Raw genomic sequence first — 13,314 nt, forward strand, 5'->3', positions numbered from 1 at the left:
GCCCCTTTCACACATAGTGCGAATTTGGAATGAATTACGGCGAAACAGCACAAAACAGTCGAATTAGCGCACCACAAAACATTGCGCCGACACGCAGGCGTGCACGATCCCCATGCGACGGTTCGTGCACGCGATGGTGTCTTTTGAGCAGGAACACAGTGCGAGCTGCACCACATCGTGCTGCGAAGTGGAGGAAATAAAATAAAACCAGCTGTATAATTATTGAATATCCTCCGTTGATATAAAAAATACATGAAAGGGGACTCAATACAGAACACCGCGGTTAAATAACCTGGTAAAAAAAAAAAAAAACAAAAAAAACCCCACATGGCTCTAATCACCAGACGGAAACTTACCACTGCGCCACAATCACTGTCTCATAACAGGAGCATGAATGGTTAAAATCAACAAGCAGATGAAATGTATTTTTCTAAAAAAAGAAAAAAAGCGCTGTGATAACTGACCCAACGGGGTTTGGTACGGTGTATTTCTGCTAATATGTGACTGAAAGTGGTGGGTTTGTTGTACTGTGGCATGTCATATGGTCCTGGGGCACGCCACTCACTGTCCTGTCAGACAGACAGCATGTCCACATGAACTGGTGATCCAGTCCAGCTGGAACAGCCTGTCAATGTGCGCGCTCTCCAGCCCGTCGCAGAAGCGATATATGTTTTTATGTATTTCGATGTGAGGACAGCAAGCATACACACGCGCGTCTGTCAAAACACTGTGCGTGTTCTGAAGCTCTGAAGTCCAGGACCAGAGCTGTCAACAGCTGCCACGCCCCCGTCTGTTCAGCACATAGACCAGCGTGTCACTCTGTAATCAGATGAGAGGCACCTCGCCTGCGGGGGAGCGTGCGACATACGCAAACGTGTTGTGGGAGAGCCAACACTGGTACGTCACGTGTGCACTCGGCAACTCCACAGTTGTGGGCACTGAGAAAATTTCACACCCAGCTTGACAATGATTGTCTATGACTTTTTTGTGATGATAGTACGAATGGCCACACATTTTCTAAGTGCCAAACGAGCGGTGTTGGTTGTTTGTGTGTGTCAGCTGGAATTTGGCCGACACCTGCCGCAAGAGGGTTCAATGAGCTCGCACAGCGCACTCTGTCTTTCAGCTGCTGGTGTACACAAATAATTGTAGCAACAGGTGTACGAGGCGTTCGAGGCAACTGCAAATTTACACGTGCTGCATATGATTCCTGCTTCATGAACACTTTGACCAAATTCGCAATGTGTGTGATGGGTCCCTAAGGGTACTATCTCACTGAACTGTGACACCGTGCAAATGGCAATTGCGAGAAAAATCGCTTGATTTCGCACACTGTTTGCTGGATGGTGCTCTTCTCTCACTGCAGTGTGTCGCAAGTGTCGCAACTGGATTTTGAACTGTTGAAAGTTGGCGGGGTGACAAGGCTGCTCACAGTATGCTCCCAGAGCCATCGCTGGTGTCTTGTGACCCTCTGAATATACTGTACTCTCTGGGACTCTTAATGTGAGAGATTCATGATAGAACTGTGGGAGGGGCAGGCCATACTCACGAGCTTCTGGGGAGCACGCCAAAAAAAAAGAGGAGGTGAGCAGAGAGGAACAGCCATTTCTGGAAGTGACCAAGCTGCTGCCGGCTTGGCCACAGTTGCAGGAGGCTTCAGGACTCCTGTCCGCACTTTCTGGACTTATGCATTTAATGTTTATTTGTTTCTTTCTTTATATTGAGGAGCACAATTCTGCAGAAGTGGAGCACACAGCGCTGTGTTGTTTTAATCTTTTTTTATCTGGAGCGTTCTCTCTCGTCCCCCTCCCCCCTTGCTCTCTTTCTCTCTCCCTCTCTCTCTGAGGACATGTGCTGGACTTGTTTGAGGTGTTCACTGTGAGGACAACACACAATCAGTGAGGAAATATGACATCATGCTTTCATTAAACAGCACACTCCATTCAAATCCAGCTCCCATAATGTGTATATGTGTCTTTAAACTGGGAAAATCTTCCTGCTAAATGCCGTGCCGTGGAAATGTGATGTCATCTTTCCATCAGAGCCAAAATGCAGGCGTACGGAGGAGAACACCATGCGCAATTTGTGCCAAATCAACATGCAGATCCACCTCAGATCTGCTGTAGAGACCCTGAGTGAAAAAATAAGGGAACAGCCAAAGGGACTTACTATGTTACAGCTGAATAAAACAAATCAAAGGGCGCACACCCCCGAATCACTGCTGGACATCGCCACATCACAGAGAAGAAACTGGTCCACCATGTGGATGAGTGCTCTGCATGGATCTCAGAGTCGAGGACAAAAAGGATCATATAACAGCGCTGCCAACTGTCACATTGGGCAGGACAGTCCCGGTATTTAGCCCCATGTCCCGCATCCTGCATGAGTGTGTGCGGGATGCCCATTAGTTCTGCATTTGTGTGGGTTTGGGTACACCCAGACCCCCTAGTTATGCTTTGTGCCCTAGATGCTTGCAGCCATGCGTGGGTGTTCCACATTGGTAAATTCAAATGGCAGGTACTCATTTAAGCGCCGGTTGTATACTGGCCATGGAGGAATAAATTAAATGGTAAATGCACTGCATTTATATAGCGCTTTTCCATCTGCATCAGACGCTCAAAGCACTTTACACATCAATGCCTCACATTCACCCCGATGTGAGGCTGCTACCATGCAAGGCACCCACTACACACCAGGAGCAACTAGGGGATTAAAGACCTTGCGCAAGGGCCCTTAGTGATTTTCCGGTCAGGCTGGGATTTGAACAGAGGATCCTCTAGTCTGAAGCCCAAAGCTTTAACCACTAAACCATCACCTCCCCCAACTAGACCATCACCTCCCCCAGTAGATCCAGCAGGGATATCATGAAGCAAGTTAGTGAGTGCGCTAGCCACACGTTCATTCCAGTCCCCAACCCCCCCACGCCAGGCTTTATTATTATTTATTTATTATTATTTTATTATTTATGTTATTTTGTCATTACTGGGTTTCGTCGGGAGAATTTCCACAGTCTATTCACATGGATAATAGCAGGATAATAAGAGCTGAACACTTTGTGTGTAAACGTGTCATCATTTCAGCTGTGAGTGGCCACTTCAGTGACATACAGTACCAACTGCAAAACTCACTCATGCATGCATTTGGGTCACTAATTCACATCTCCAACTGCTCTCCAAAAGTATCAGCCCAGTGAGATATTACCCTAAAGCACGACCACGTTATATTGTAGAGTAGTGAGTGGCCGGCTTTAGACAAACAGAAAAACAGGGGCAATCACATAAGCTCTGCCCTCTCTCTCATTTGGCAGAGTTACATATCAGTGTCCTGTGGGCAAATTTGCGTGAGGTCTCGTCTTTGCATTAACCTTGATTTGCACACGACACATAGGGATCAGAGTTCGGAGGTCTAATGATGACAGCCAGGTCAGATTATGCAAAATGTGGTACTTATATAACAAAAATCTATCAATGCCATCATTCATATGATCAGGATGCATTGTCCTTTAAAAACTAAAGTGGTACTCCGTGTTTTTAAAGCCATAACATCATATGAATACTTTTCCAGTAAAAATGAACCAAGTGGATTTTGTGTTTCTCATCTGATCATAAAGAACTTTTATTACTGATGTAAACAAAATGTAATGTAAGCTTTTAAAAATATTCATAACTAATAGTTTTCTTGTCTGCCATAATTACACTCAACAAAAATATAAATGCAACACTTTGGTTTTGCTCCCATTTTGTATGAGATGAACTCAAAGATCTAAAACTTTTTCCACATACACAATATCACCATTTCCCTCAAATATTGTTCACAAACCAGTCTAAATCTGTGATAGTGAGCACTTCTCCTTTGCTGAGATAATCCATCCCACCTCACAGGTGTGTCATATCAAGATGCTGATTAGACACCATGATTAGTGCACAGGTGTGCCTTAGACTGTCCACAATAAAAGGCCACTCTGAAAGGTGCAGTTTTGTTTTATTGGGGGGGATACCAGTCAGTATCTGGTGTGACCACCATTTGCCTCATGCAGTGCAACACATCTCCTTCGCATAGAGTTGATCAGGTTGTCAATTGTGGCCTGTGGAATGTTGGTCCACTCCTCTTCAATGGCTGTGCGAAGTTGCTGGATATTGGCAGGAACTAGTACACGCTGTCGTATACGCCGGTCCAGAGCATCCCAAACATGCTCAATGGGTAACATGTCCGGTGAGTATGCCGGCCATGCAAGAACTGGGACATTTTCAGCTTCCAAGAATTGTGTACAGATCCTTACAACATGGGGCCGTGCATTATCCTGCTGCAACATGAGGTGATGTTCTTGGATGTATGGCAACAATGGGCCTCAGGATCTCGTCACGGTATCTCTGTGCATTCAAAATGCCATCAATAAAATGCACCTGTGTTCTTCGTCCATAACAGATGCCTGCCCATACCATAACCCCACCGCCACCATGGGCCACTCGATCCACAACATTGACATCAGAAAACCACTCAACCACATGACGCCACACACGCTGTCTGCCATCTGCCCTGGACAGTGTGAACCAGGATTCATCCGTCAAGAGAACACCTCTCCAATGTGCCAAATGCCAGCGAATGTGAGCATTTGCCCACTCAAGTCGGTTACGATGACGAACTGGAGTCAGGTCGAGACCCCGATGAGGACGACGAGCATGCAGATGAGCTTCCCTGAGACGGTTTCTGACAGTTTGTGCAGACATTCTTTGGTTATGCAAACCGATTGTTTCAGCAGCTGTCCGAGTGGCTGGTCTCAGACGATCTTGGAGGTGAACATGCTGGATGTGGAGGTCCTGGGCTGGTGTGGTTACACATGGTCTGCGGTTGTGAGGCTGGTTGGATGTACTGCCAAATTCTCTGAAACGCCTTTGGAGACGGCTTATGGTAGAGAAATGAACATTCAATACACAAGCAACAGCTCTGGTTGACATTCCTGCTGTCAGCATGCCAATTGCACGCTCCCTCAAATCTTGCGACATCTGTGGCATTGTGCTGTGTGATAAAACTGCACCTTTCAGAGTGGCCTTTTATTGTGGGCAGTCTAAGGCACACCTGTGCACTAATCATGGTGTCTAATCAGCATCTTGATATGGCACACCTGTGAGGTGGGATGGATTATCTCAGCAAAGGAGAAGTGCTCACTATCACAGATTTAGACTGGTTTGTGAACAATATTTGAGGGAAATGGTGATATTGTGTATGTGGAAAAAGTTTTAGATCTCTGAGTTCATCTCATACAAAATGGGAGCAAAACCAAAAGTGTTGCGTTTATATTTTTGTTGAGTGTAACTTGTGTTTTCTACTTTATTGTTGAGGCAACACTTCTCTCAGTAATCCTCTCAAGAATCACTAAATACACACATATGCTTCACTAACAAAGATCAAAAAAAGATCATCTTAAAGAAAGTCCTTAACAATGATGTAAAGCACATGACATACAACATCAACATGACATGCAAAAGAAAATAAATAAATAAATCGGGGGGGGGGGGGGGGGGGGCAATAAAACAGATACTGACAAAAAGGCAAAGAGTGGGTATGATCCCAGACACTATCAAACTTTTTCCTTCAAGCATTTCTTTTTTTTTGCAGATTTGAAACATATCAAGTTACCTGTAGAAGCTATAGTTCTCCCCACAGTTAAAAAAGAGGCCCAGCAAAACCACAGAACAAAGACAAAAATACAGCAACAAAGACAGACTGCATGCAAGCAAGATATTCCAAATCAGAAGAGTAACTGGAGGACAGGAAAGAGAAATCTTACTCTGGAAATGTGACGGCAGAGGAGCCTGGTAATGTTTGGGGGGCAGAGGGGGTGCCCTAGGTGGTATAGGAGGGTAAAGGTTTGGGTAGTAGAGGGGTGCAGTAAGGGCAGGCAACGTGTGTGAGCGGGGGAAAAGCGGTGAGCTGAGACGGGAACCTGCTGCCCCTGGAGGGGGTGCTCCGGAGCGCTGTGGAGGGGAGAGGGCTCCAATGGGCGAGAGGCGAGGAGGGGCGCCCCTGTGCATTGGACAGTTTTTAGGGTGGTACAGGTAAAAGGTGGGCAGAGGCGGGAGCTCTTTAGATGTTCTCGACTTGATGTCTGTGGATGTGCGCCAGTTTGCGCACTTTTCTGCATCGCTCAAACTCAGCGATGCTGCCCTGTTTGAATGTGTCATCATAACATCAATGTTCTTATACGGGGTGGTGCACCCCTGTACTTCCACCGTGACACTCACAAGCTTCTCCGGCCCTGTGTGTGCAGTTGTGTCGCTGGAGTAAAGGGAGTCAAAATTGCAGAGAGAGTCAGACGTAAAGTCCTTGTCGCTCTGTTTGGAATGGCTGGTAAACCGGTGCGCCAAATGTGTGTTTTCATTAAACGTACTCCCGTAATCGGGAGAGGCGTTTACACGTATGTCAGCGTGAGATTCAGAGATAAACCCAGATCTCAGATCAAAGCTGGAATCATCTCTGTGGACAGAAGGTGAGCGGGGTGCACAGGCCCGCTGTGTGTTTCTGCGCTCGTCTGTGCACGCCGCGCCGACAGGGCTGTGGGACCTGCGCTCTGCGAGGAACTGGGAGTTCGTGCAGTCTGGGTGATAAGTAGGACGGGCGCTGTGGAGAAAGTAGGGCTGGGGGGAGTGTGCAAGGGACAGCGGGGGTGAAGAAGCTGCTTATTCAGAAATTTCATATGCGATGGAGAGCAGTGAAGGTGCAGCATGGACGCACAATCACAGTGACATGAGGGAGCGAAGCGGTGTTACGGACACACAAATAAAAAAAAGGGATGGATAGGCAAGAAAAAGGAAGGCAGGAAAAAGTAGCAAATAAGTGGGAAGGAGAGAGAGATGGAGAAAATGTTAGTGTCTGTTGAGAAGAAAAAAGCACACTCATGAATGTATTCCAGCAGAACATGTCATCACGTACCATCATGCAGTAACACAGAATTTACACATCAAGTCAAGATTGACATTTAGATACAGAGGTAAATGGAGCTGATGATTGACGAGGAATAACACCATTTTTTCATTATAGTGCAGCAGATAACTGAAACAATCCTTCACTTGGTGATACAAGCATCAGATTTGATGTCAATGTTCTTCATAAATCAATGTCTGAGAAACAAGTGCTGGCCACCAATTTTGGTAGAACATGGTGCAAATTATTGGTTGAACTAATAGGATTAATAAAAGAAATAGTTTTGACTGTGTTGAATGTTTGGTTTGCAAAGTAAATGTCAAACAACGTCAACGTACATTGGATTCAAGGGCATGTGACATATGACACAAGGTGCAAACTATTCCTTTTTAAAACCCTATTACCTCAACCAATAATTTGCATCACATTTTACAAAAACTGGAACAACTTTAACTTTTGACCCCTGTACAAACTGAAATTGACCCTTGGCACCATTCTTGCTGAGTTTACCCCATAACTCCACAGAATTCAGTCATAGATAGTCCAAACTATACCTTTTTGGAATATTTATGATCAGACAGACAAATAATATGTTGTACTTTTCAATATGATTTGAGCATTTTTAAATTTTGGCCCCTGTGTAATTCTTCATTGACCCCTACCTGGCCACCATGTTTAGGGATGTGGACAAGTAGGCCAGCGCCTCGATTAGGTTCTGCATAATTGCATGTGACCACATTTTCGGGAGTCACACAGGGAGTTCCCTGCCATTCACATTGCTATTGGCTGTTGGAGGGATATCCTGATCTATCTTTAGGTTGATGATGTAGAAGAATTACCCAGCTCCCACCTCGTGTTTGAATTTTCATCACAGGCAATTGGAGAGAGAAGTTACCTGATTTCTTCTTTCTGCTTTGTCAAAGTCACTTAAATTGTACCGGAAGGAAGAACAGGGATTAAAAATCAATGCATAGGAAATAAAGAGTAAGTATGTCTCTTCATTTTTGCTGAATTTCAGAAAGATTGGTCATTTCACAAAGATTCTCGTCGATCGCCAAAATCCAGTGACTGCCAGTGTTGAGATGATATACCATTTAAAATGAAGGAGAGGTGGTAATCCATCATTCCTGAAAATTTCATGGAGACATCTTGGATATTAAGGAAGTTATGAGAAAAAATATGAGGGAAGAAGTCCAACTCGGTCACAAAGGCCCTATTGTTTCATCTATTCATTCAGGCCAGCAAAACAAGCTCGATTCCCAGCACAAAAACGCCCATAACTTCCTTAATACTTAAGATAATCACATGATTTTGGTGTTATTTTAAAGGGGTTTTCATGTTCTTTCTGAATTCACAGTCAGATCTTATATTGGTATGGGATAGAATTTTTATACACATCCCCACCATATTGGATTTTCAAGTGGTCAGCACTTTTTTCTCATTCTCTGATTTATGAAGAACATTCATGCCAAATCTGATGCTTGTATCACCAAGTGAACAATTCTGACCAAAAGTCATACTTATCTGCTCCACTATTAAGGAACAGGACAGGAAATGATACTGTGGATAATGAGTTACAGCTGATCTCAGATCTGACTGGTGAGGATTTAAAATGATAAATATGTTAATCACTCAGTGGCAATCGAGACTGTAATTAATACATCAAAGATCTGACATACTGCAGCGTTGGTTTGCAATCTGAGATTTCTTTAATGATTCCAGTCTGTTTCGTTTTTCTTTTACCTTTCCTTTTCCTGTTTCAGTTACATACCGCAAAGTGCTCTCTCTCTCTCTCTCTCTCTCTCTCTCTAATCTTGTTCCTTCGCTCCGCCCCTCTCCACCATACAGTACAATGCTGAGTCAGTAAACACACTTTTAGCCATTCCTGCTTCAAATCTGTGTCTGTTGACATTCAGATTCTTTCTACACTCAATTACCTGTGACAGACGACTTTTCTACGGGCAACAAAGTGAACCAGAGGACATCCATACCATGGCTACACTTGGGCTAGAACAAATGAAACATACTTCCTGTTTTGGTGACACTGCATCATTATGATTGGCTCAACAAGCAAAGCCCCGCCTCTTACACCCTTAAAGGCATACACACCTATTTCTGAGGATATTTGGGAGAAAAAAACAAGTGCCTTATAAAAGAATAATTTGGACACAGACCGTGCAGACATGAAATAATAATAATGGTAACAATGCATCTGAAATTATCACACAGATTGGAGTCATTCGGGGTTGTAAAGTAAGAACTCGCCCAACTGCATCTGGAGACTGAGTGGCTAATCCTCAGCATGCTGTGTGCTGCAGGATGGCGTGAGATAAGTAACCTGAGCTCAGCTATCTGCTCGAGGGAGCAGGGTGAGGCGAGGGGGACAGGATACAGGAGAGACAGCCAAATAAAATCACATAAACATCCTAAGGCAGAGGTCTCAAACTGATTCCAGAAAGAGCTGAGAGGGTGCAGGTTTTCTTTGCAACCACCCACTCCACCAGCTGATTTCACTGATTAACTGATTCCATCTGCTCAAAGTGATGTTAATCAGTGAAATCACCTGGTGGAGTGGGTGGTTACAAAGAAAACCTGCACCGTCTCGGCTCTTTCTGGAGTCAGTTTGACACCTCTGTCCTAAGGTGATGGGATTTTAAACGAGTGGATGGAGAGAACAAGGGACTGGAAAAGATGTTGGGCTGCGCGCAGATAAGTAGAAAAGCCACAAAGCAGAAGACCTGCGTGTCAAACGATGGAGGGAGACGGGAGGAGACCGCGAGGCACTCCATTACCCCCCCCCCCCCCCACTCCACACTGTCTGATGAGCAGCTGAATAATTAAATAAAGTAGTGATGACATCACACTGAGATAACTAGAACAGGAAATATCAGCTGCAAGGTCTCCGTCCTCTGTTTTCTCCTCACGTTTCCTTCACTTTCCCTTAATGCGCCCTCTCCAGCCTTCACTTGCTGTCCATCCCGTGTTCATCATATCATGTATCATCTGTGACTCATCCTCCATCACTTCTTCCTCATACGCTGTTTCCATAAATGACTCCACATTTTCTTATCTTGGTTTTGTATTTCGTTGTATTGTATGCTCCAAGAATATGATTAGCGCTTCAGTCAACAGGGACAGAGCATTGGATGTTACTCCATCTCCCTCCATCTGTTACTGTCTTTCATCTACCCAGCCTAGATTTGCTGTCAGCTCCAAATTATAATGGGCTTCATTTTTGTGTGAAGCAAAAACATAAAAATTTACTCTACAGTGCTCTTAAAATGGAATTTATTCTGTCTGCATTGCGGTCATTGGTGTCACTGTCAACTTCATACTCACTTGTAGTTCTTAATTCAAATGTCCAGCCTCCATCAGCTCGTCCTCTCACCTCTTCTTCTTCTTCCCTTCTTTCTCCACCCGCTGAACCTCTGCCCCTTCACACTCTTTGCCTACGGTCCACAGGCTGCTGTCACTCACTGAGCAGCCGATCTTCTGTGATGGGCACAGCTCTGGGTATCCACCCTCCTTGTCTGCTCTCTGGAGCATTTCCTTCAAAGCAGCCATTGAGGTGAGAGCTGGCGGCGGCTGCATGAAGAAGGCCTGAGCCTGAGAGGTGTATTCCCATTGGTTGCCGTCACTGCCTACCTTCTCTCTTCTCCACTTCAAGTTGTACAGTATATCTGGGTCTGGAGTAATGACCGTGGGATCAGGATCTGGTTCGGTGATCACTTTAGTTGAAGGGGAGACATTTTTGTTGCGAAAACGCAGCTCTTTGAATGTGGTAACCTTTGGACCTAATCCTGAAGATGAATTCTTTTGGGTTTCCACGTGAGGTTTTCTCATTTCCAGGGATGGAGGTTGCAGGGGCGGCTCACAGTCAGGCGTGAATGCAATGAGCCAATCAAATCGCTCAGGCTGTGCAGAGTTGGCAGGTAGCGTGCTGACTTTGAGGGGTGTTGCTGAAGAGGGAACTGGGGGTAAGGGACGTGGAGGTGGTGGAGGGGGAGGAGAGTCTGGCACATTGCTGGCATATTGAAATGCACCAAAGCTCATATTCTTCACCGTACTTTCATGTGCACTGCTGAGACTCGTGGTATAGTAAGGGTCAGAAGTCAGACCACTGTTCCTCTTCCTTCTCCTGGCCATTTCAGTAAAAGAGGTGGTTCTTTGTGGGTCTTTCATGTCATCTTTCTTATTGCATACTTCAGCTTCTCCGAGTACAGTCTTCGTTCTCCATCCAGTTTACTTCTGTTCCATCCATCTTTGGTCATGACCTCTGACTGACATTCCATCTCCTCTCTGTCAGTACTTTGCCTGAACCTGTGTGGCTGCACAGATCTGGCTGGGCTAACATTATCCACGTAGCCCTCGTCTTCTAAACCCCCAACACAGACCCCAAGCTCTGGACTGAGTTTGAGGAGCTCAGCTTGAGTCAATCCAGCAAGCATCAATAATTTCCGAATCTCTACATCCAGGGCATGGAAGGAGGCAGGAGGAGCCAGTGCAGGCGGTGGTGGGATGGCAGGGGGAGATGAGGAGCATGATGATACTGAAATAACTGGTGGAGGAGGAAGGGGTGGTGGGCGTGTTGTAGGTGGTGGGAGAGACAAGGGGGTCTTTTCCTGTTCAGCCTGAAGAGCTGCCAGCCTTTGCGCTTCCTTCCTGGCAAGATGCCGCCTCCGAGGGGGAGGGATGAGAGGAGTTGGGGTTGGGATCGATGGAGGTGGAGAAGGAGTAGTATAGAGAGTGAGATAAGGGACAGGCTTAGAAACGGGGAGAGGAGGAACGGATGGGGGAGATGGAGGTAGAGGCTTCTCACATCTAAAAGTAGTGAAGGTTGGGGATGACGAGTTAGGTGAGAAGGTAGAAAGTGTGGGTGTAGGACAGGTAGAGACAGCCATTGAGGTGGTCTCCCTGCTGATATTGATGTACGTGTGGAGATCAGAAGTCACGCTAGCATGACGCACTGGAGGCTTGGGTGGTCTAGGGGGTGGCTCCATCGGGGAAGGAGTGAGAGAATCTGGCATAAAAGGATCATCACAATCTGATGGAGCAGTGAGGTCCACCCCAGCATCAGAAAACTCCCCAGAGTCCCCTATACTTTCTCCACGGGCTTTACTCAGCTTCCAGGGAATGTCAATGTTGCCCATTTCATCCATGAGGTCTGAGAGGTCCTGCTCTTCCAGATCTCCAAGATCTAACCCCTTCTCATGGAGTCTTGCAATGTAGGCTAGCTTTACTTCCCTGTTCACTTTCTCCAAGCGATCTAGGTGATCCAACCGATCCCTCAGAACATCCCAGTGTTGCTCTCCCTCCAGATCCCAATGAGCTACTTGAATCACCTGGCTGAAGCGCTCCATTTTTCCAAACTCCCCAACAGATTCTAAGAAGTCAAGTAAGTCCAGCTTGGTACCCTCTGGATCTAAATCTTCCATGTCACCTTTGACTCCTAAGTAATCTGGAGATGGGGATTCCAGGGCTGAGGGGTAGCCCTCATCTGGGGAGCAAGGAGGAATGGGGGAATGTGATGTTACCAAGAAGGGATTACAACTAAGGGGTGGGGATGGGGGTGACTGTGCATGGGGTGGATAATCAAGTGCTTGTGGAAAATATTCATCTTTGGAGAAGAAAGAGATGGATAGATTATCCTGGTCATGGGAAGAACCCATGGAAACAGATTGGTCGGCAGAGTCAGAATCCAGATCAGAGCAGGAACTGATGACTGAGTACCACATTGTAAACAAGGGACAAGCGTGTCTGAGACCGCTCCGCGGTTAAGGCTGGGTTTCAACTGTTTACAAAGAATGCTTCCTTGACACCTCTCAAACCATTTCTTCTCTCTGGCTAAGATATTAAATTCCTTGTCCTCAAATGTGTGGTTAGTGTCTTTCAGGTGGAGATGAACTGCAGACTGAGGTCCACTGGTGACCTCTCTGCGGTGCTGGTATAGCCTTGTGTAAAAGTTGCTTCGTCTCACCTATGTAGTGTTCATTACAGTTTTCCTGACATCTGATATGATACACTACATTGCTCTGTTTGTAACTAGGGATCCTGTCCTTAGGGTGAACTAATTTCTGTCTCAAGGTGTTGACTGGTTTAAAGTAAACTGGATTTTGTGCTGTCTGAAGATCCTCTGTAATTTTTCCCCTACTCCTGCTAAATAAGGGAGAGACACTCCTCTTCTTCTTGTCTCCGTCTCCTGTCTATCTGTTTCTGATATCTGTATCTGATTTGAAGCGAAACGTCCTCACGTCAAGCAACCCAGTCCAGTCGAAGATTCAAGCTTCTCTACTATTAATTTCATTTTTTTTTTTTTTTTTTTTGGTCTACTAAAATAAGAGGGTCTGGAAGCTTTGTGTTGGTGGTGGATCATACACAAATATCTAACTTTAC

At 45.6% G+C, this 13,314-nt stretch overlaps 1 protein-coding gene across 1 annotated transcript in view; it reads right to left on the reverse strand.

Annotated features, from left to right (window-relative positions):
- LOC117514328 overlaps positions 1-12,636 on the reverse strand; it is a 38,102-nt gene extending 25,466 nt beyond the window's left edge. The window contains 3 exon segments of the mRNA XM_034174729.1: positions 10,261-10,320; positions 10,323-11,139; positions 11,142-12,636. Of these exon segments, the coding sequence (XP_034030620.1) occupies positions 10,261-10,320; positions 10,323-11,139; positions 11,142-12,590 (2,326 nt within the window). The 5' untranslated portion in view covers positions 12,591-12,636.
- Between the last annotated feature and the right edge of the window lie 678 nt (positions 12,637-13,314).

This window comes from Thalassophryne amazonica, chromosome 7 (genome assembly GCF_902500255.1).
Source record: "Thalassophryne amazonica chromosome 7, fThaAma1.1, whole genome shotgun sequence".
NCBI lineage: Eukaryota > Metazoa > Chordata > Actinopteri > Batrachoidiformes > Batrachoididae > Thalassophryne > Thalassophryne amazonica.